Source organism: Amblyomma americanum, chromosome 11 (assembly GCF_052857255.1).
Source record: "Amblyomma americanum isolate KBUSLIRL-KWMA chromosome 11, ASM5285725v1, whole genome shotgun sequence".
Lineage (NCBI taxonomy): Eukaryota > Metazoa > Arthropoda > Arachnida > Ixodida > Ixodidae > Amblyomma > Amblyomma americanum.
In genome coordinates, this window is record NC_135507.1 from 13,306,244 (window position 1) to 13,328,431 (window position 22,188).

General features: G+C 47.3%; 1 protein-coding gene across 3 annotated transcripts in view; it reads left to right on the forward strand.

Moving 5' to 3' along the window:
• The first annotated feature begins 415 nt into the window (after positions 1-415).
• Positions 416-22,188, forward strand: part of LOC144111459 (uncharacterized) — a 72,323-nt gene continuing 50,550 nt past the window's right edge. The window contains exon 1 of one of the 3 annotated variants that reach the window (XM_077644771.1): positions 416-740. In XM_077644771.1, the coding sequence (XP_077500897.1) occupies positions 614-740 (127 nt within the window). In that variant the 5' untranslated portion in view covers positions 416-613. Of the gene's footprint in view, positions 741-16,650; positions 16,679-22,188 lie in introns of those variants that run through there. The other 2 variants (XM_077644770.1, XM_077644774.1) reach the window with 2 other exon arrangements.

Sequence of the window (22,188 nt, forward strand, 5' to 3'; positions counted from 1 at the left end):
AGAATGGACTAAGAGAAGAAAGGAAAAAAAATATTACTAGTTTCGTCGCAGCTCTCATCTCGTTTAAATACCCAAATTAGCTGCTAACAAGAAGACTTCTTCAAAGTTGAGATATTTAGAGGGTGCCATTTCCCGAGCTAGATGTTGTGGCCCACATATTTATCGCGACCCACGCTAGAGCTCATAGGTGCACCTATGTCTGTTCAGCCTTCCAAAATCTGGCTGCGAAAGAATATTTACCTTCATAAAAGAAGTCTCTTCGTAAAGTTCATTAATTTTCCTTTATGCGTGCTCGAAGTACGGTAGGTAGAGACATCTATCTAGAATAGATTAACGTATGTTATCTCTCTACGCGATGCAAAGCAGCAGGTGCTGCCATCTGAAGACTTCCGCGCCACTCTTTCCTCGGACCTCCTCTTCCTCCTTTAGCCTTTCCCGCTTTGAGAGCGCTAGACAAACAAAAATACGAAATGTAGTACCTGCGGCGAGTTTGAAAAGACGCCGAGCGGCGAGTGAGCACTTCGCGCGAACGCGTTTTATACCGAAGACGTTCCCGCGCTAACTCGCAGTAACGCTGTGCTGGCGGCGCCCTGTGAAACGTCGGCGACCTCACATGTGTTGCTCCGACGACGACGATGCTCTTCGCTGGGTCGTGCTCGTGCGCCTCTTCTACGGCAGCGGCTTCGGCAGCACTTGGGAGTACGCCTTCACCATTCACTCGATGAACGTCCGACGCTTCGGTACGTTGTCGCATGTTCTCCCAGATTGTCTCATAGTATCGGATCGAAACTGTGCTGCGATATGATCGTACACAGTCGTACCAAGTTCATGCGGCTGTGTGCCGCCGCCTCATCTCAGATGCGGGTATCGTGGCCGTGAATTCCGGTACGATTTGACGTCCCGAAGGTTGAAAGGTTGTAAAAACAAACCGCCGGCAGAGCTGAAAGTTTGCCGCGCTCTGCACTGGCTCGCGAGGCTCTACGCGCGTTTGACACATGTCAAGCCGGCATAATTTATTTCGCAACTGCAGCTGCATCTGTGGTTTTATTGAGATGACGCGGCTTCTCCGGTGAGGAAGCAGTAATTAACTGGTAAGAAATAAGAATGTTTCCTCTGGATGGTCTGATCGCCGTGTCTGCGTGAGATTGCGAGAGACGAGGCGTCTGTTTCCACAGACAGGTGTATCATTTTCGTCCACTCGACAAAAGCCCTTCGCGATAAGGACGCCTTATTCAACATTGCGCGGGCTACACGATAAGACGAGAAAAAAGACATGAAAAGAAATAAATCACCGCAAAATGACAGTGTTCTGCACCTCACAAATTGAGGTTATGATAGGGCGCCGAGAAAGGCGCACGAGTGGCACTTTCGCCCCGTCGTCGTCACGTAGTTGGGCGTGAAGGTACGACTTAACCGCGCGATTGTTCGAGGGGCACTGAAGGGTGAAACGCGGCCCTGAAAGTCTCGACATGCGGACCTGTCAGTCACCGGCCGAGTCCTAGATTCACCGCCTCCCTGTCGTGAAGAACCTGTATGGAAGAGAAGCACAGCGCTGCGGAATGCCGGTGCCCAGAGCAGACTTCGTAATCGGTGTGTATTGTGTGTATGCGAAATATTTCCCTGCTGTTTTCGGAGGTGGCGAAGCATGCATACGTGATGAAAGGCCGATATCTATTCAGCTTCACATGCTTTCAGTTTTGAATCGTAGAGAAGATACGAATCTACCAAACGGCACCAAATCGTACACAGCGCGCGTTTCAGGGCATGTATTTGTCCAAATGAAGTAAATCGGGGTTGGGGAGAGAGCGCACGATTTCGGTCGTAATCACTTGCAGGCAGTATTCGCTAGCACTTTTGACGGTATCGAATCGAGGCGCTTTCTGCGTTTTCTGCACACGCATATTAAAATAGTTTTCATTCAGCTTGCGTTTTTGTTTGCTTTGAAGGGTTGTGCGTGGGGTCTTGTTCAAGTTTACTTTAGTGACCTCATTATAGGAGACATGTTTTCGGTATTTAATTGGGAACAATTTTGTTGACCCGTTGTCACCTATGCCTGGTGTTAACGTTAAATATGAGCATCTTCGCCTTCTTTCAGCTTGCTTTGTGTGCTGTGCCAATGAAAAACAGCAACAAAAAACAAGATCAACACTCGGGATAGCAAGCTTTTCGATATAGCGAATCATTCGCTTTTACGAGTTCGCCGCTGTATCGCCCGCGTATCTTTCTTTCCGCGTATCGGTAATTACGGAGTGCGCAGTAGAATTAGGCAGAAGGACAGTTCGACAGGATACCGGAAAGCTATCTGAGCTGACGAAATATCTAATTAGGAAGCGCCAAAGCATGAGGGCGTCTCACCCTACCGACAGAATAGAACTGACAGAGCTATCAAAGTTAATAAATAAGCGCAAGGTAGCCGACATAAGGAAGTTTAATATGGAGAGAATCGAGCATGCTCTAAAGAACGGAGGAAGCCTAAAAGCAGTGAAGAGGAAACTAGGCATAGGTAAAAACTTGATGTATGCATTTAGAGACAAGCAGGGCGATGTCATTAGCAATATAGATAAAATAGTTAACGTAGCCGAAGAGTTCTACACAGACCTGTACAGTAGCCAATGTAATCAGAGCGTTAATGTGAAAGACAGCAGTGCACAGCAATGCGTCATCCCGCCAGTAACGAAAGAGGAAGTAAAGAAAGCCTTAGAAGCAATGAAAAGGGGAAAAGCAGCTGGCGAGGATCAGGTAACAGCAGATCTGTTGAAGGATGGAGTTGACATCGTGCTAGAAAAACTAGCCACCCTGTATACGCAATGCCTTATGACCTCGACTGTACCAGAAGCTTGGAAGAATGCAAACATTATCTTAATTCATAAGAAGGGAGACGCCAAGGACTTGAAAAATTACAGGCCGATCAGCTTACTATCCGCCTACAAAGTATTTACTAAGGTAATCACTAATAGAGTCAGGGCAACCTTTAATCAACCAAATGATCAGGCAGGCTTTCGTAAAGGATATATTCCACAATAGATCATATTCACACTATCAATCAGGTGATAGAGAAATTGGGAACAGTCGGGAATAAGAATAAATGGAGAATACCTAAATAATCTATGATTTGCTGATGACATTGCCTTGCTGAGTCACTCAGGAGGTGAACTGCAAATCATGATCAATGAGTTAGACAGGCAGAGCAGATCGATGGGTTTAAAAATTAACATGCAGAAAACCAAGGTAATGTTCAACAGCCTAGCAAGGGAACAACAGTTCACAATCGGCAGCGAGAGCCTAGAAATTGTGACGGAATACGTCTACTTAGGGCAGGTAGTGACAGCTGATCCGGATCATGAGAGGGAGATAACTAGAAGGATAAGAATGGGGTGGAGCGCATATGGCAGGTTCTCGCAGATCATGAGTGGCAGTTTACCAATTTCCTTCAAGAGAACAGTGTGCAAGAGCTTTATCTTACCGATACTCACCTACGGGGCAGAAACGTCGAGGCTTACGAAAAGAGTTCAGCTTAAGTTAAGGCCAACGCAGCGAGCCATGGAAAGAAAAATGATAGGTGTAACGTTAGGAGACCGGAAGCGGGCAGAGTGGGTGAAGGAACAAACGCGGGTTAATGACATCCTAGTCGAAATCAGGAGACAGGAATGGGCTTGGGCAGGGCATGCAATGCGAAGGCAAGATAACCGCTGGTCCTTAAGGGTAACGGAGTAGATTCCAAGAGAAAGTATAAGCGTAGCAGGGGGCGGCAGAAGGTTAGGTGGCGGATGAGGTTAAGAAGTTTGCATGCAAAGGGTTGATGCAGCTGGCAAAGGATAGGGTTAATTGGAGAGACCTGGGAGAGGCCTTTGCCCTGCAGTGGGTGTAGTAAGGCTGATGATGATGATGATCTTTCTTTCCGGCGGGAAACGTCAAGTGACCTTGCACAGGGCGCCATTTTTGTGCAGTTGCTCGAAATATCGAATTTGTGTTTTACTTGACGCTTACTAGCCGTGCATCTGATCGACAGTTCTTGATGATTCGAGGTATGGAGAGAGGAAAGAGGTCGAACGTGACCCCTTTACGATGGAGCGTAGCCGAAGTGTGCCGCAAGTTGCACTTTAGTTGCCGTTACGTTAATTGTCTTTCTTCTTGCATCTATATAAAACCTCTCTTCAGCCCCCTCCCCCCCCCCCTCTCGCCTTCTCCTACCCCTAAAACAAACAAGGGGAGACAAAGCACGAAAAACGCCTGCCTGAGCTGGGACCATTGTTTCGTTGTACTGGTGGGAAATCACGTTACTGTGGCGTTTCAAAAGAGAACTACGTTCGCTACCTTGTGCCCGTTACTTTGTTGTTGCGTGCAATTTCGTTGTAGCGTTACCTAAATATTTATTTCCCCGTGTTCCCTCATGCGTGCTTGTTTCTAACGAAAACTGCAAGATACGCGGACAGAAGCTCTTAGCAATGTGACCATTTTTTAATCTGCCTTTTATTTGCGTACGGTCGAAAATCTTCACCATTTGCTTTCCTTAAGTTATTCGTTTTTTTTTCGATTGGTTCGTACTTCTGAGGAAGCACATATTCTTACGTGGCGGGCAGCCGAAGAATGAGGCGTGACGAACGATGGCAAAGAGATGATTTAATGACCGCTGGCCTAGCGCGAGCGCTCCATCCGCGCCACTGCCAGCTTCGGCCTCTTAGTCACATTATGACCTCCACTGCTGCCATGTCTGTATAATCGGAGGAAACTGGTAGATCATGCTGTTCTGGGCACATTTTCCCACTCCGTCTCTCGAGTAATACATGGGTTTACAGAAACGAAACGAAAAATCAAGTGAAAACTTTAAACGCGTGGCCAGTTTCAAGTCCGTTTTTTGTTTCTTCCAACAATGAATGTTCCCTGTACTCATCCACGTTGAACTTTGCGCCCAAAAGTAGCGAAGAACAATCTGAAACTGTGTTCGACACTCCAGTTTACCGCTTTTGATTGCTTTCTTAATCGGCAATCAACGCGGATGAGGTGAAGTGCGGGGGGACCCCGTTTCTGCTGCTGCTCCTGCGGTTAGCTGCTATTCTTGGAATCGGCTCCGCGGACAGCACTCTGCGGAGGCCGACGCGTGCGCCGGAAACGCCCATTCTGGAACTGCTTTGGTTTATGAGTTTTTTTCTTCTTTTTTTTTTCTCGCCTGACGTGGTTGGCTAGCGTGACCACTCACTTGGCTCGCCCTGTCGCAACGCACCGGCACGACGACGCCACACCTGTCTCTCTCCGTCTCCTTTCTTTAGCCTAGCTTACTTTTTTTTTCTGGCAGTCAGCTGTTGAAGCCACTTGTGCGGAGAGCGCATTGTTAGCGCTGATTGACGTCGTCGTCACGTGACCATCATTGGTCGCGTTATCCGCCGCATGGCCGTGGTCACCCACGTTACCCATTGGTTACATTATAGTTGGTCGTATGTGACTATAACTTGTTTATATGCTATGATTTTGCGCGCTATGATGTGTGTGCTATGATTTTGCGGGTGGGCGATCTGACCCATTACATGGCTTACGCATGAACATGGCCCACGTTACCAAGCACGAAGCTGGGAATGTTTTTTCGGGAGGGGCCCAGTGTAATGTCTTACATCGAAAGGGAAGTAAGAGCTTGATTTCAAAAGAAAGGGGTGCTGCCCCTCCCCCCCCCCCCCCCCCTTTTCCTTTTGGATACGTGCCTGCCCCTTGCGCATCACATCCCCTTCGCACCTGACGTTTCTTTTGCGGTTTCATCATCATCACCCTCCGTCATCTCTGCGCTCTTTCAAACGCGCTCTCCCCCCGTCCTTCTCGCGCCGTCAGCTGCAGGGATGCTTGTCGCCTTCGCCAGGAGCGACTACCGTGCGTTGTCTGTGCAACGCAGCGGCTGTGTTGTTGCCGTGGCTATGCATGTGTACACGCGCAGCAGCGAGTTCCGTACACGTCCGGTGGCGTGCGGCGTCGCTGGCATCGCTTGCGGTTTACTTGTTTTCCAATTCCGCACGCGTCAGCCGGCGGCAGCCGGAGACAATGGGTGAAATGTTTGTCCATGTGCCGCCGAGCGCCCAGCGGCAACCGGAACAGGGAATTACAAAGAAAGGCTTAATTAACCGACGGGGGGAGCATCCGTGGATTGGGAGAAAGGCGACGGGGAAATATGGAAGGGGAGAGAAGAGGCGGTGCTGCGGTCCACGATAAAGCCCCTGGAGGCCGTTGTTTACGTTGTGACTGGGCGCGAACGCATCCTGTAGCCGCAGTACAGCTAAACGCTGGTACAGCTGTAGTGGATACGTGTATGGACTTCACACATTCCACCCCCCCCCCCCCCCCTCCTTGGAGGGGACAAACCGCATGCGTTCACTGTTCTACCAGGTGTGTACTGTGTCGCCGTGGATGTTTGCTCAGCATATGGCAGCTAGGCAAAAAGGAGAAAAAGAAAGTTCAGCAGGAACACTTAAGACTGCTTACGTGTGAAAATGCGAAAGAATCATGTGTAGAACTGCGCAAGGTAAATGAAAAGATTAGTGTTCCGCATGTTTCTGATGCTACCGTGCTCTGCAGTCACTGCAAAGCCAGTGCGAGGCCCAGTTATAGCTTGACTGAACTGTGTCTCCACCTGGAGTTCCCGGTGCACATCACTCTGCTCATGTTGACGTAGAATGTTTATGCAAGGGTCGCACGCTGGATCTTGATCCACATGTCCAAGCAATACATGGTGGTCATGCACGATGACACGGCACTCATGTAACAGGGGTGCCGTCTAAAGGTGGCACGAAATTCGGACGGTGGACGGCGGAAGCTGGCTTTTGTGCAAATGGTGTATATAATGCTTTCGCATAATAATAATAATAATAATAATAATAATAATAATAATAATAATAATAATAATAATAATAATAATAATAATAATTGTTTTTGGGGGAAAGGAAATGGCGCAGTATCTGTCTCATATATCGTTGGACACCTGAACCACGCCGTAAGGGTAGGGATAAAGGAGGGAGTGAAAGAAGAAAGCAAGAATGAGGTGCCGTAGTGGAGGGCTCCGGAATAATTTCGACCACCTGGGGATCTTTAACGTGCACTGACATCGCACAGCACACGGGCGCCTTAGCGTTTTTCCTCCATAAAAACGCAGCCGCCGCGGTCGGGTTCGAATTAGTAAAAATGAAATATAGCCGCTCTTTATGGTTGCGAAAAGGCATTGAATCCAGGAAATTAAAGCTGCAAAGTGCATTGCCCCCACCCTCCGCCCTCCAAATGCCTTATTAATGCTTTTTTATTCAAATTCGGTTTCTCACATATCAGTTTGTTATTGTAAGTCACACCTGAGTATGCGCGAGATATCATAGAACATGTGTTTGGTGACGGCTGTTGTAAATTTTTCAGTATGGTTGTTCTGTGCCGATGCTGCTGGACGCAGTAGCACAAGTCGTCGTTCAGTTTGATAGGCCTGCGAAATGTTCCTGCAAATGCGTTGTCGTCGTCGTTTGTTGTTGCTTTTGCGGCATGGTTTCAGTGTCCCGCAGACTTTGCATCTGTATGCATCTATGTGCAGTCGATGTAAGACATTTAATGCGATAGTGTTAGGAGGGCCCTGAAAACCAAAACTGCCCGGCGTCGGTGTTTATGTGACGCCTTCTTCTGCCAGACGTGGCAGGTAGTGTTTAGGGGGATTTCTCTCTCTTCACCTGCCACAGTTGGCAGGTGGAGAGAGAGAAATTCACCTCTCAGCTTGTAGGGGAGAGGAGAAAGATGTCGGACGAAGAATGGCCCCGCAAAAATGAATAGAAGTGATTACGAAGAGAAATGGATTAAGAATAGAATCAGAATTAGAATAGATCGGCCAGTTAATGAAAAGTGATATCGCATTTCCTCCGCTTCAGTCTAATTGATCGCCGCTGAATATTTGCAATTCGGAGGCAAGGCCACCTTCTCGTTCCTGAGAAGAAGGCTGAGGTTATTTATTTCATTGGTTGGGAGCCTCGACGTCCTTGCTGAGGCAAGGACGATCGCTGAGGTTACCTGACTTTCTTTACAGCTTTCACTAATAGCCATTTTTAAAGTTCCTTTTCTTTGTGATTACTAATAAGTACGAACTATCGTTTTAGGCCCTATACACCACTGATTGTTTTTCACATGTTTGCAAAATTAAGCAGAAAACAATTTTCCTACACCTCGAGCTTGGCATATGACAGCTTTAGATGCTTATGCGCCACTAAACCCAACGCAACACAACACAATTCGGAGGCGAGGTTAACATCCGTTGGATTACCGACGGAAAACATACTTGAAAAACATGGCGGGAAAAAAAGTTATCCCATTTAGTCAGTCAGCTGGGAGTATAGCGTACGTGTTTCCGGTGAGGATGGCTCAAAAAAAAAAAAAAAACCCTCCTTGTGTACGGGAAGAACCGGTCGTTCGTGAGAAGTGCGCTCAGCGTCCTCCAAAACAGAGGAGTGAAGACTGCTCTCTGTATTAGGAACTTGCGATAGCGGTTTGCAAAGGTGTTTCTGTAAGGTCCGCGACGCCCAGTGCGCTGGGCCGGCCCGTCACTGCGTCACTCCGTATTCATGTGCACCATATGCCTATAGTGCCCTGGTTCAGTGCGGAGCTCGCTCTGTACATTACTGCACTGGATGTATATGCACGTGTACCTCTCAACGACGCTGAAAATCAAACCCGATACATTTTCTTTAAGTAATAAACAAATAGAGCCCCAGTAAATGCATGCTAGAAAGGTTTCGTGACGTAGATGAATATCTGGATTGATGGACGTTAACAGGGCAGATAGATTGGCAAGAAATAGGAACATTGTCCGAACGTGTTTAAAACATGGGAATCAATATGCGTAAAGAAGTGGCATGTATCGGTATGCTTGGGAATGTCCTGCGTACAGAATATAGAAAATGGAGTGGCAAGAGCATCTTCGTCGCCACCTACACACTACTATAACGAAGGTTCGAGTGCAAAGTCCACCGTCGCCGCCACTGCCCCCCCCCCCCCCCCCCCTTTAAATTTGCAGCTGCACTTTCCTGTTAGCACTCAGTAGTCTGGCGAACACTTTCCTGTTAGCACTCAGTAGTCTGGCGAAAAAAGTGTGTGCTATTTCTTAGCACAGTTTCCAAATTATTTGTCCCGTCAGAAAAACAGGCATCGTCACGGGCAATTCAAAATGCGCGTTGACGGCAGTCAGTGATCACTGAAAAAGAATTTCTTCCCACCGATCCCGATTTTCAAGTCTGCGAACAGCGAGAAATCACACGATGCCAAAAAAAAAAAGAGAGAAAAGAAGGAGGGAAGGGGGGGGGGGGGGGCGAATTCCGAGTCTCCGGAATCACATGATGGCGAGGGTGGATTTGTGGCATGTTGCATTGTCTCGGTGCGTGAAAAATTTCTTGTGCGCTGGTCTTGGCCGGTTTTCTTTAGTCAGGCTTTAATAATCGCTCGATAAAGCTGTACAACACGCTGCTTTTATTATTATTATTCCGCTCCTTTTATATTATTCTCGTCCCGCAACTCGTCGATAAAAACGGTCCCTTGGCGGTTCCATAAAATGGCGTCCAGCACTTGCCCAGCCGAAACAATACGGCCTTTTTTTCTCAAGCACTTTCACGTGGACGTTAGCAGCTGCTCTGACCGCTGCTTCAGCGCGGGAGTATAGCGGTGTATCCGTGTTTCGTCCGCAGTCACAAATCGACGCAGGAGTTCTTTGCAATCAAGCTACGCCAAACACTCCAATGACTTGAAAAATTACATACCGGTCAGCTTGCTGCCCGTTGCCTACAAGGCATTTACTAAGGTAATCGCTAATCGAGTCAGGGCAACCTTAGATTTCAAACAACCAAATTATCAGGCAGGCTTTCGTAAATGATTTTGCACAATATACCATACTCACACTATCAATCAAGTGATAGAGATAGTGATAGTTATTGATTACGAGAAGGCATTTAACTCAGTGGAGACCTGAGTAGTCATGCAGGCATTGCGGAATCAGGGTGTAGAAGAGCCGTATGTAAAAATACTGGAAAATATCTATAACGGCTGCACAGCTACCATAGTCCTAGATATAGTCAGCAATAAAATTCCAATAAGGAGGGGCGTCAGGCAAGGAGATATGATCTCGCCAGTGATGGGCAAGAGGAACCGCTGTCGCGTCATGAAGTGGTGTCATTAATTCTTATAGACATTCTGAGTGCAGAGTAATCATTTGTATGCGTATGAGTTATGCACAGACCTTGTGTCTTATAAAGGGTTATAGAAGCTACGTTTGCTGTAAGGGTGTTTGTGATTAGAACGCGATGCCCTATTGGCACAGTTCAACATCTGCATATCCGCACACGTTTAAACTCGTTCATATACATTTAAACTCCGTCTTCATCTCTATAGTGCACAGTTCCGATGAACTTCGTCCAACTCAGCCTTGATCTGCACAGTATAGTCCGCTTTGTTTAACTATTCATTGCACTTTGTACGCAACTGTGTTCATTGCGAACTCGCACCTTTTTCTCGGATTGTGCTGTAGCGAGCACTAATTTATTCGTTTCAGGCAAATTTATCTTCCTTCACCTTCAAAATGACAACTAGCTAACCCAACAAAAAATGTTTACTAATAGTTAGCTTGGCTGCACGTCTTCCACCATTTTCTTGCTGAAAGATCATTGCCGTCAATTTCTATTATAGTTTCCAACTGTTTTGACAGTTCGGAAGAAATTTCCTATGTGCTTGTGAAATATTAACCATTGGTGTTTTCCGCAGGAAAACTGACATACTTTTTTATTTTTATTTGATGCCTGGATACGCTATTTGGGCCGAAATATTTCTTCTGAATCGAAATGATAAATGGCGCCTGAAATTAAGTTGTGTTGAAACGTTTTGTCCCTGCACGAATCCGCTCTCTTTTCATTTTCCTGGCCGGCAGTGGTGGCATGCTTGTTTTAAACGTGCGCAGGAAGCATACGCGAACGCTCGTATATCTGGCCTGGCCTGGATTAAAGACTGACGCTTGTCTACCGTGACGTCACTGCCTGAACCGTAGTGCCGTATATGTGTGAAAAATTCACCGAATATATCGAAGAACGTTCGTCGTAATACGTCCTGTGCCTGTCTCCTCCAACCCTATAGATGCACGGGCGGGGCGCGCGTAGAGTTCCTGGAAGGGCTTGTACTGTACATCAGTGAGAGAGTACAGCGTACCCCACTCGAAGACCGTCGTCGTTTGCGCAGCTCTCGAAGCGCCCGCGGCCGATACAGCCTCGGGTTACAGCGACAGGCAGAGCTCTGATAAAGGGTATCTGCTACTGTGATGACGTGGGATGCTCCGGATATGCTCACCCAGATATCCTGTGTGCGACAGAGCCGCCCCTCCCCCCCCCTCGGACCCTTTATTGTCCATGTAACTCTTGTGTGTCCAATTCCAACAACATATCATGTAACATGGGGCTGCTCCGGTCCCAAGCCCCCCGAACTAGACAAACATCACTCCGAGACAGAGTGGGAGTCTGCCCTGCTCAGCTCTGACTTGGCGACGCAGCAAAAGCTGATATCCCAAGCAAGAGCAACTGCGGTGGACATTGGGGTCCTGAAATAAGGACTCCACCCAAAATCTGTATTTTCGCCTCTCTATCCTACCTTTTTGGAATAAATGCTTTCTACTACGACTACTCTTGTGTGGGGTGCATGCGTGTGCGTGTGCGGGAGGGGGTTGGACACAACTTTTGCTTTCCTTGAGACATTTGCAAGGTGCGTGAGAGACGAGGAGTAGGGTGGGCAAGGCACGGAGGTTAACCTGCATAATGCCAGATTGGCTCACCTACATATGGGGAGAGGGAATTAAGGGAGCGAAAGGGAAGACAGATGTTAAGTTGGTTTCTGTCGCTTCAATGGAGCGTGTTCCATGTGCGTGGATCCTTTGTATAGTCAGCAGAAACAAGAATTGTGCCCGCAGCGTACCTACAGGTGGGCGCTGGTCAAGCTTTCATTCGACTTTGGATGGATATCCGAATCACGCTTTTGACGGCGTTCTGCGCTGAACCAAAGTGGGAGGTTTTCTTCTCTGGGGACGTATTCGTTCCCTTTGTCGTACCTAGACCGTGTGGTATAGATTGGGATACTGGTAGCAAAACTGGCTCTTATTCTCGTGATTGGTCAGGTAGATCTTGTGCAGTCTGCTTATATGTGGAAAGTTGCATGTTGACTGTTGACTTGGAAATGTCTAAATACTAGTTCTTCCTTACTCAGTGTCCTGTGCCCTTGTGGGTACAGAGCCATCTAGTTAATTTGCAATGTTGTAGTATTTCCCTCTAAGTGGTGGTAATATCATGGTCATCTATACCGTCTCCTTCTTCTACGTGGCCTGGCACGGAAGATCTCAGGCGGCGAGGTGCGCGTCATAAGTATTCCCGGGAGAGAGCCATGGTCTGGCGGCCATTTTATAGATGCTGTTCTGGCTGTTCTTCCTTTAATGAAATTTATACATGCCTGTTGTGAGTCTGCGATGACTATGCACGTGCGGGTTTGTGCGATTCTCAGCGCGCTAGCTGTTTATTCAGCCACCTCTGAATATTACGCTCGTTCTGATTCTGTTTTTATTCACCGCTACCAGAGGTGGGCAACCTCATGAGTTTCGACCTCAACCTCACATCGTGAGGTGAGATTGAGGTGAGGTCGGCGACGGCTCGAAATGTTGTGAGTGAGGTCAGCAAATCAGACCTCAACCTCATGCGTGAGTTTGAGGTTGAGTGAGGTCGTCATTGAGTGAGGTTGAAATTTTGAGGTCGGGAATTTCTGCAGTTGCCACGTATTACTCCGACGAGTGCCGCTTCCGAAGCGGAATTGCAGCGCATCACCGCAGTGTTCATGCGATGACGCTTGGTGTCGGGCTTCCCCTGTTTGGACAACCGCATGTCACGTACAGTTCCCTCTTAGCTTCCCGTGCTGTGCCGTAATGTTCGTTCAGTCCGAGCCTACAGGAAGACGCACCCCTCTGGTCTTCCGGGAAGGAAGGAGTGTTACTGTCACAGCACGCCACTCTCCCTCCCCCTTGCCCCGCTGGCGTAGCACCCGGCTGCCTGCCGGTCGGCTCAATCTCCCGGGAGCACGCAAAGCACGTAACCCACGTTACCCGCGGTAGCTTTGTTTGATGCCGCAAACAAATAAGTTCAGTCCAACAAGCACACAATAAATTCTTCGACGCGCGGATGGCCCCAAGCAAGACTGCTTCGTGTTCATGCTCGTTGCCGGCGCTGACGTCATGGCCGTTGCCTTGCAGTCGAATAAAGGAGATCGTGCTGTACATTACAAGCTGACTTAACAGAAACTGGAGTAGCCGGCACAGACAAGAGAATGTGATTCAGGTGGCTGCTAACAAGGACACCTGCAGATTTGATTAAAAAAGCACGAAGCCTGAAAAACCTATATAACACCGTCGAAACTTTTGATCGGTGACTTCCCCTTTCGAACCTCACACTAATTCTGTATATTCCCGCTCCGTAATGGAAGCAGATGAAAATATAATTTCACTTTTTTATCCTTCCGAATAACCTCTCTTTTGGTCCCCGGTTCCTTGTTCCTTCTCGGAAATTCGCTTATTATGCCGAAACATCGCAACACGAGACGAACGCACCAGCATTGCGGTGTTGCAGCGGCGAAAAAATGCAAAAATGTAATGAATGTATGGTGATGTGGTACATGATGGCTTTTCCTCTTTTTTTAATGAAGATGTGTGAATGGAACTGATTACATGCTAGCGCTGTGCTGAGTCGACGTTTCAAACCTTCTAACATAACGTTTAATGGCCGAGGCACACTGTTGTTCGCTTCTGTTTTTAGTGTGGGATTTTTTGTATGTTTCTATTCATTGTCTTTTTTTTCCTCATATGGGATCTGTTTGGTTGGCGGCCTGCCTTGCAGACGACCAGGCACTACACGTTATCTTTCCTTTAACTATTTTGCAGAGACCCATCGTTCACCTTGAACGGCTTCGCAGAATGCTCGGGCGGTGCTCGTGGGTAAAAAACGTCGAGGATGCTGGCGTACCATTGATTAGTTCAGTTTTGAAGGAAAAGAAGTGATTGACTTAAAGCAGCTTGTCTCTGACTGGTTGATGAAATGGTACCCATAATTCTGTTGAGGCGTATGAGTACTTACTCCACGGGTGGGGGGTGGGGTTTTCGGAAAAAGATTTCGCTGCGGGGAAATTTGAGCGGAGAGCCATGGTGCTCTTGACAGAGAGGGCTGTTCACGCTCCCCACTCTAGGCCAGTTGTTTTGACCTGTGTGACTTTAGTAGTTGGCACAGTGTTCGAAGACACAATCTAGCCCTTTCTTTCAAAATGCCGAGGGTTCACCGAGTCATCGGAGAATTCCCATGATTTCAATACCATTACCATCACCACCTGGAAGGAAGTGGCTGAAACGGGGGAGAGTCTTGGCTTCCCAAGAACATTGACACGTTATCCTTAACTATCAGCTGCAGGTATTCCTATTTTCCCGCACAATAATTGTCTACAGTTGCTGGGTAATGGACAATATTTAATCAATATTCTGGAAACTTTTAATTTGGTAGCGGTATATGAGACTTCCCCGGGCTCATAAGGATACACTGTTAGCATCATCATCATCGCCATCATCTGGAGAGTGAAAGGCATGTGTGGTTGCATGATCTTTGCAGTATGTCATACATGAGAACGGGCGCGTTTAACTGCTGGACAATCCGAATGTCATTAATGTGGACTGGGTTGTGGGCACTCTTTGTAATGCGTCATGCGCGCATGTGTAGTAATGTGGGATCCATATGGATCTTGAAATGGGGGTGGATGGGGGCCTGGTATGACGCGAAACGTGAGTGGGTGTGATGTCATATTACGGCCTCGTCACGTGACTAGGTTTGATGGCACATTACATCGCTGTCTTAATTGTGACTTGGTATGAAGTCACACTCACATGATGTCATCACTAGTTATACTAATTAATCCTGGCGTTGTATAATTACATTATTAGCATTAATTAATTATGTGACGTCATCATATTCGTCGCGTGAATCGTCGGCTCGTGACGTCGCATGGCGGTGTTTCTTGCGGACACTTTTTTGCGGATATAACCTTGAAAGTCAGCCATCTATTGCTTTCGCAATAATCAAAGAAGCCGCTCGCTTCTACACAGGCATAAATACAACGTGCCTCTGTTGGTATACTACAGTCGCAGCTTGTTAAGTGTTTTCGAAGGCAACATGCAGAGGACTGAAAAGAGCGTTCTCGCTATGCCGGATAGAGCTAGAAAATCGAAATATACTGATATGCGTCTGCATAACCGTCACATTGGAAAGTACACCGACGACCAGTTTCTTTATATTCGATAACAATTCTCAAGCCTGAAAAGAGTATCGTGAACACCTCCCCCCTCCTCCCAATTTCTGGTAGATGGCGTAGAAGGGCTGTGTTTTTCAATTGCCGGTTCGTGCGTGAATGAGCGAGATGCTTCCAATACGAACAAGTATACACGAAGCAGGTTACCAAATATTGACACATAAAAAGTACTTATTGACGTACTGGTGGTAACCGCGTATGGGACACCCCTGCCCGCAGGCCATATACTTTCTGAGGGTTCATCCCAGATTTTAAGCTTCTCCTATTGCGTGCACATCAATAGTGTCTGTACACACATTATTAAATAATAGCAACATCATTTTGGCTTTCCTGTCTCACAGGATTCTCAGAATTGTTTTTAACTGAAAAACTTCTTAATCACTTCTTGTTTTGTTTTTCGTTTCATTTCTGAGGTCGAGCAGCCGACCTCAACCTCACAATTTGAGGTTTAGTGAGGTTAGCAATGGTCTCAGGAAAAGTGAGGTGAGGGCATCTGAGGAGACCTCAACCTCAACTGAGGAGGCTGAGGTCGAGTGAGGTCGGCAAATTCTTCTTTAGGTTGATGTGAGGTCCAGATTTTTGAGGTCAAATGCCCACCTCTGACTGCTACAGCCTCTTTGCCGTATTTCCTTTCTATATACTTCGCCCTCTGTGTCGTTCTTGCTCTGGGGTATTCTGGGTGCATGCGCTTTGGTGTCGGCGTGACTCTAATTGTTCTCCTAACTTTGTTAAGCCTTGCGTTCTGCTGGTTCGGTGCCAACGTATACCTCCGGCTGTTGTGTAATGCCTTCATTCCTGTGTATGTTAAATCGACCTTTCTTAACTTCGCAGACTTGAGTGCGCTGCCGTCAGTACCTCTGACGTGTTCAGTTTGCTATTAGAAGTACACGGTGGTAGTACATAGACACAAATAATGTTTGTATGGTTTCCTGATCATCGCGTCTATCTTCTTGTACACGCCTATCTTTTTTGTACAGGTTATTTTGCTAATATAAAAGACATGTACGAGTCTTATCGCGTCTTTTTATTTCATTACGTAATTTCTATTCGTGATTTTCTGCATCATTATTAGGATTTGAGCTGTTGTGTCACTAAGTATATGTGTGTACGTGTCTTTTCTCCAGGTGGAAGAGAAGCAATGATCGCATCGTAAGTCGCAGCCTAAAGCTGGAATTCCTTCATTAAACAGCCAGATTTCTCAATTAGGAAGGGTAAATGTGTTTATTGCGTACTGTCCGTTATCATATATAGGCCACCGTGTTCTTTCTCCTTTTCAGCAGTTAGGGAATTTTGATCAACGGTAAGGAAAATATGGAAAAGTCAGGTAAGTTGTAAAGATTAGCTTGCTAGGCGCCTTAGGGTATTGCGAAATGTACTACAAACATCTTTCGGCATTTGACGTTTACTGAGGAAAAAAAAATATTCTCTTGGCATTGCTCCTCACCATGAATTGGTACAACTTCAGTCCGCTGCTCGTTGCTTGGAGATTCTGATATCTTAACGAGTTCGCGCAACTGTTTATTTTTCAAATCGTTTTATTTGTTTAGAACCCTATGGCACCTTCGACTGTACAGGGCTTCTATGCAACTTTAGCGCCGTCCGGTCCCGCCGCTCTTTGGGCAGCTGGCGCTGAGCGGCGGTTTATTAGAGGCCGCCGGCAGCAGGCAACAAAGGCCCGCGCGATGCTTGCGGAGTGCGAGACAAGAGCGCAGATCGCTGTTTGCTCTACGAGGCGACCGTGTGCTCGCCTCGAAGCGGCGCCGAGGCGTACAAGTCGGGCGTGCCCGAAACAGCTGTTATCCGCCGTTGGCGAAGAGGCATCGCCGGCCAGTCGTTGCTCTTCTGTTTTTGTTTGTTCCACTTTCTCTCTTATGCCGTCATTCCGCTTGAGAGCAGAGCTTGCACAAGCCGAGGAGGTAGAACGAAGACGAGGCTGCTGTAACGCGCGGTGATCATCAGCAGTAGCATACGTATTCATCATTAACAGGCCTCATAATCAGTCCTTAGGGAAACAAACACGTCTCCCGGGGGCCTCTAAATATTCCCGATTTCGCGCCAACCGTTTATCATTCTCTCTGGTGTCTACTTTGACACTCTCGTAATCTCGGCGCATAACCTGGTCGGGCTTGATATGTAATGTACTGAAATCGAACCGATAGCTTTGGTATCGTGTGAACAGGAACGCAGGTGCCGAATGCTTCATTTGCAGCCATCTATACGCTAAGGCGCCCGTGTGCTGTGCGATGTTAGTGCACGTTAAAGATCCTCAGGTGGTCGAAATTATTCCGGAGCCCTCCACTACGGCACCTCTATCTCCTTTCTTCTTTCACTACCTCCTTTATCTCTTCCCTTACGGCGCGGTTCAGGTGTCCAACGATATATGTGACAGATACTGCGCCATTTCCTTTCCCTAAAAACCAATTATTATTATTATTAGCCATCTATAACTCTGTTGTGGCCGCTTGTTAAACCTTTTTTTTTTCTTACCTACGGTGTAAGCAAACCACGAGTGGGATTAGCTGCACCACCCAGTTCTTTCGAGGAACGGTTGTCCCTTAGTGCATGCATGGTTAGTCGATGTTGCTTTTTGAGGGACTGTTACGCACTTAGCTCATTACAGAATATTGTAACCAGAGCCATGGATTGGCTTGCGACTAATCTCATCAGCATTAACCCCGCTAAAACGTGACTTGTGTGCTTCCATAGTCCAATGAAAAAAATTCTACCAATGAAGCCATTATTCTTACACACACTTGACTGTAATATATGCGCTTGTCAACCTGTTCAATATGCATCTTCTGTTAAATATCTTGAGTTGTTTTTTGACAGTGATCTTTTATGGAATTCTCATCTGTCCCACCCCTGTAAGAAAAAAAAATGCGCGCGGTTTCTTGTATGTTGTACAATATCCGATGCCTAATGCCAATTTCTGTACGAAAAACAATTGCTCATGCCTTAGTTTACAGTATTATGCGTTATGGTTTGACTGTGTATGGTCACTGCACCCTCAGATGGAGCTCAAGAGTTAATTCAATTTTACACTCTTTGCTGTTGTCAATGGTATATGATTTTTGCCCTAATAAAGACTCAGATGTGTTTAAGCTTTTGAATATGCCCTCCTTTACGTCTCTTATGGTTACAATTAACCACTACCTGTTACAATTAACCACTTTTGGAACAATGATTTTAAAACACTGTACACACCAACCTGTTGCCTAAGGCCAAAGGATCCTTTCATAATCCCCAAGACTTCAATAAAATATGGAAAACGAACGCGACAATATTATGTGCCCGCAATATTTAACAAATTACCAGCGCCTGTATTAAAAGCGAACACTAAACATGAGATAAAAATACTGTTAAGAAGCACTTAATTTTCATTTTTTTCTTTCAGTCACATCTTTATACTTTTTCTCTTTCATACTGCAATCTTCAGCAACAACTTACTGCATTTTCTTGTGTTCTGACTGCCAGGCACTGCCAGTCAAGCCCTGTGAGGCTTTGGCCGGCCTGCTACGTGTATTGTGTTTTTGATTGTGCAGAATAAATATTGTATTGTATTGTATTGTAAGGGAATATGACAAAGCGTTTAGTCCCTCAACGACAAATCCCTGTTGCCTTCTCCTTTTGGAATTAGAGTAAACTTTACTCCTTCCGTCGCCCAGGTTTCAATTCCATTAATGTGCAGCCATGGCGATCGTCTTTAGAAACGCAAAGGTGCGATGGCTGCACCGTCGCCGCCACTGCCGAAAAGCGCGCTCAGTCGACGCCGATTTTAACGATAGCACTCTATATGTGACGCCGTGACACTCTATATGTGAGCACTCTATATGTAAGTCAGCCTCTAGAGTATACAGTGGGGCGCGAAATTCAAGCGTGCAGTGGGAAGGAGAGGTTTTTGCGGTCAGTGTACTTTGATTGGTATGGGTACTTCGTCAATGTATAGAAATATGCTCAAAAGAATCATGTTCTTTTTGAACTACTGTGTCCTCTTGTATCCGTAGTCTTTGCCTGTGTCGCCGCAGCACTACTGTTATCGTTTCACCGTTTCCGAGATGTTTGGAGTGTTTTACCAAAAGCAGGAGTGCATTATGCATCCGCCTTCGAAATACTCGAATGCGGATATATATAAAAATATTTAAAAACCCCTGAGTGCGTTCTTGTTGTGGTCTAGTCCGACGTTAGCGTGCACGTGGGAGCAAGCTTTTACGGCGAGAGCTGTTATTGGGAGCCCACCCAAGCCGTCGTGTAACTGAAGCCCGTTTTATATTCGGCACCGATCCAAGCGAATCGGCGCCTATAGTAGGATGTGCTACTCCGCTGACTAGTCACAACAGTAAACGGAATCGGTCTTTTAATTTTCCACTATATATGTTAAACAAGCCGGAGGCATCAAAATTATTGAGCTTATAGTTTCGTCTGGTGGTTAGCTTTTGCCTAGGAATAACAAGAAAAGTTTTGAAATGGACTTTTTGTCGTGGCGGGATTCTGTGCTGTGGAGATCCTGAATGCGGGTGGAGCTTCACTATAGCCTAGGCAAGCCAGGCCAGAGAGAAGTAGAAGAAAGCTGAAAAAGATATAGGAGAAGATGATAAGGGGGCAAAATTGGGGGAAGGGGATGCCGTCGGGGATAGAGATAGGTAAAGAGAAAAAAACTGCTGCCTAAACAATGCTATACGGATGAGTTAAAACATAAAGGCTGTCACGGAATGTTTCAACTAAACCATAGGGTAGTTTAGCCAGCAATCTTATTCATTCGCCGGAAGGAGGTCCTGTAGGGTTCTGCTTGGAAAGCAGCTCATTGATGACGTCCTCTTCGGGCAGCATCACGTCAGAGTTTCGATATCTCCATTGTTTACTTTGGCAAAGGTCCCTCGTGGGGCCGTCGCTGCATATGACAACGGCGGTTCTGCGGTGCGGTGTCTGCCAAAAACGGACCCCCTCTGCAGTCTGACGAGTGCCGCAGTTGTATACTGGGCCTTCGGCGCAACGAGTAAGATTGGTGAGCAGCCGGTACTGGAACAATAGCTGCAGGGCGGGTGCTCGGGGACGGCTGGCTCGCTAGGCGCGGGGCCAGCTGTACAGTGTTGCCGACAAGTGGACATCCGTCTGTGCTGGGAAAGCGAAGAGCGCCGCCCAGATGCTGGCGGGGACGGCGCCGATGGCTCTCGAAGAACGAGAAATATTGACGTGCGAATGAATGAAGCTTATCTCAATTCCAGAGAACAGCGGAGGGGACGAGACACAGGAGGGTCACTTCAGACGTGCAAGCGCTAACTGCCTACTGATTTTATTAGGAATTTCCAGATATTCGCAACCAATTATAGTATAAACCCACAGCCATCATGAACAGAGGCCGTGTGGAGGGGTTGCGTTTCTGTGAAGGCAAAGCTTCGCACAGTATACCTGTAGCCGCACGCTCCCCTGTCGTTTGGGAGGCTTTACCCCCCCCCCCCCCCCCCCACACACACACACACATATGAGCAGCTGGGCCAACTAGTTTACTGTCAGGGAGACATTCCTATGGACTGCGAGGGAAAAAAAAAGCGTGTTTTTCAATGGGTGTAAAGTGCAGTGTCAGCTCGCGGTCCGGTATCAGGTAGACGAAAAGTTAATTATTCCAGCGATGGGGACCCGCCGCGGTGGTTCAGTGGTTAAGGGCCCTCGGCTACTGATCCGGAGTACCCGGGCTCGAACCCGACCGCGGCGGCTGCGTTTTTATGGAGGAAAAACGCTAAGGCGCCCGTGTGCTGTGCGATGTCAGTGCACGTTAAAGATCCCCAGGTGGTCGAAATTATTCCGGAGCCCTCCACTACGACACCTCTTCTTCCTTTCTTTCACTCCCTCCTTTATCCCTTCCCTTACGGCGCGGTTGAGGTGTCCGCCGATATATGAGTCAGATACTGTGCCATTTACTTTCCACATAAAAACCAATTATTATTCCAGCGATGGGGTGGAGGGTGATCCTGTCGCTGTCTAATATGACGTGCGCGAAGCCACCGCGTTTACCTGTTGACAGAGCGAGAACGTTAATGAGGTGGGCGAGAAGCACACATCTTCCTTTGGATGGAGGACAAGTTAGTGGTTCGTATAATCGGTAATCGGAGAAGCAGCGCAATGTGCAGCAGACACAAGAAAGTCTTAGGAGGGACGTGAAGCACCTGTCCGCCGGTTTTGTTTGTCTTGTGTGTCCCGTGCCTTCCACTGCTTTCCCGAGTGTCCATATCGGTCTTAACCTGTCACGCGATATGGCATGAATGGGCAGGGACGGGCCGAGTTGCCTATGGACCACGCCATGCTTGCTGGCGGTCTTCTTACAGACTGCTGGCGGTAGCGAGACTGCCAGAGGGCTTTGCTCGGGAACAAGAAGCTAATGGTATCGAATAGGCGCGATGCATCCACAAGCACAACAAAACAGAAGCGACGCGGCGTGCAGACTTCTGGCGAGTATCCCCTATCACGCTCGTGTTCTCACGGTACGCTGTACAGGGTGCATTGCTTTGATTTTTATATTTTTTTACCGCTCCCTTTGTTCGTAAACATAGTGTCGTGTTGCGTGGTTCATGCGAAGGAGCAGAGAAGTTTGCAGGGGCGAAGCGACGTTATTTCCCACATGTTCGTCGTTGCTTGGCTGGTCGGGATAAGCCTACGCGCTGGTTGCGGCGCACGCCTTTTATTCGTTTTGCGCGCCTGCGCATCACGACTGCGGTGATAAGCCGGACACCACACAGAGGTGCAGGTGCCACCGCAAAAAAAAAAAAAAAGTAAGCACAATGACCCCACCCTACCGGTACGCATCAACTTCTCAGCGATCAACCTCAACGTCGACCTCTC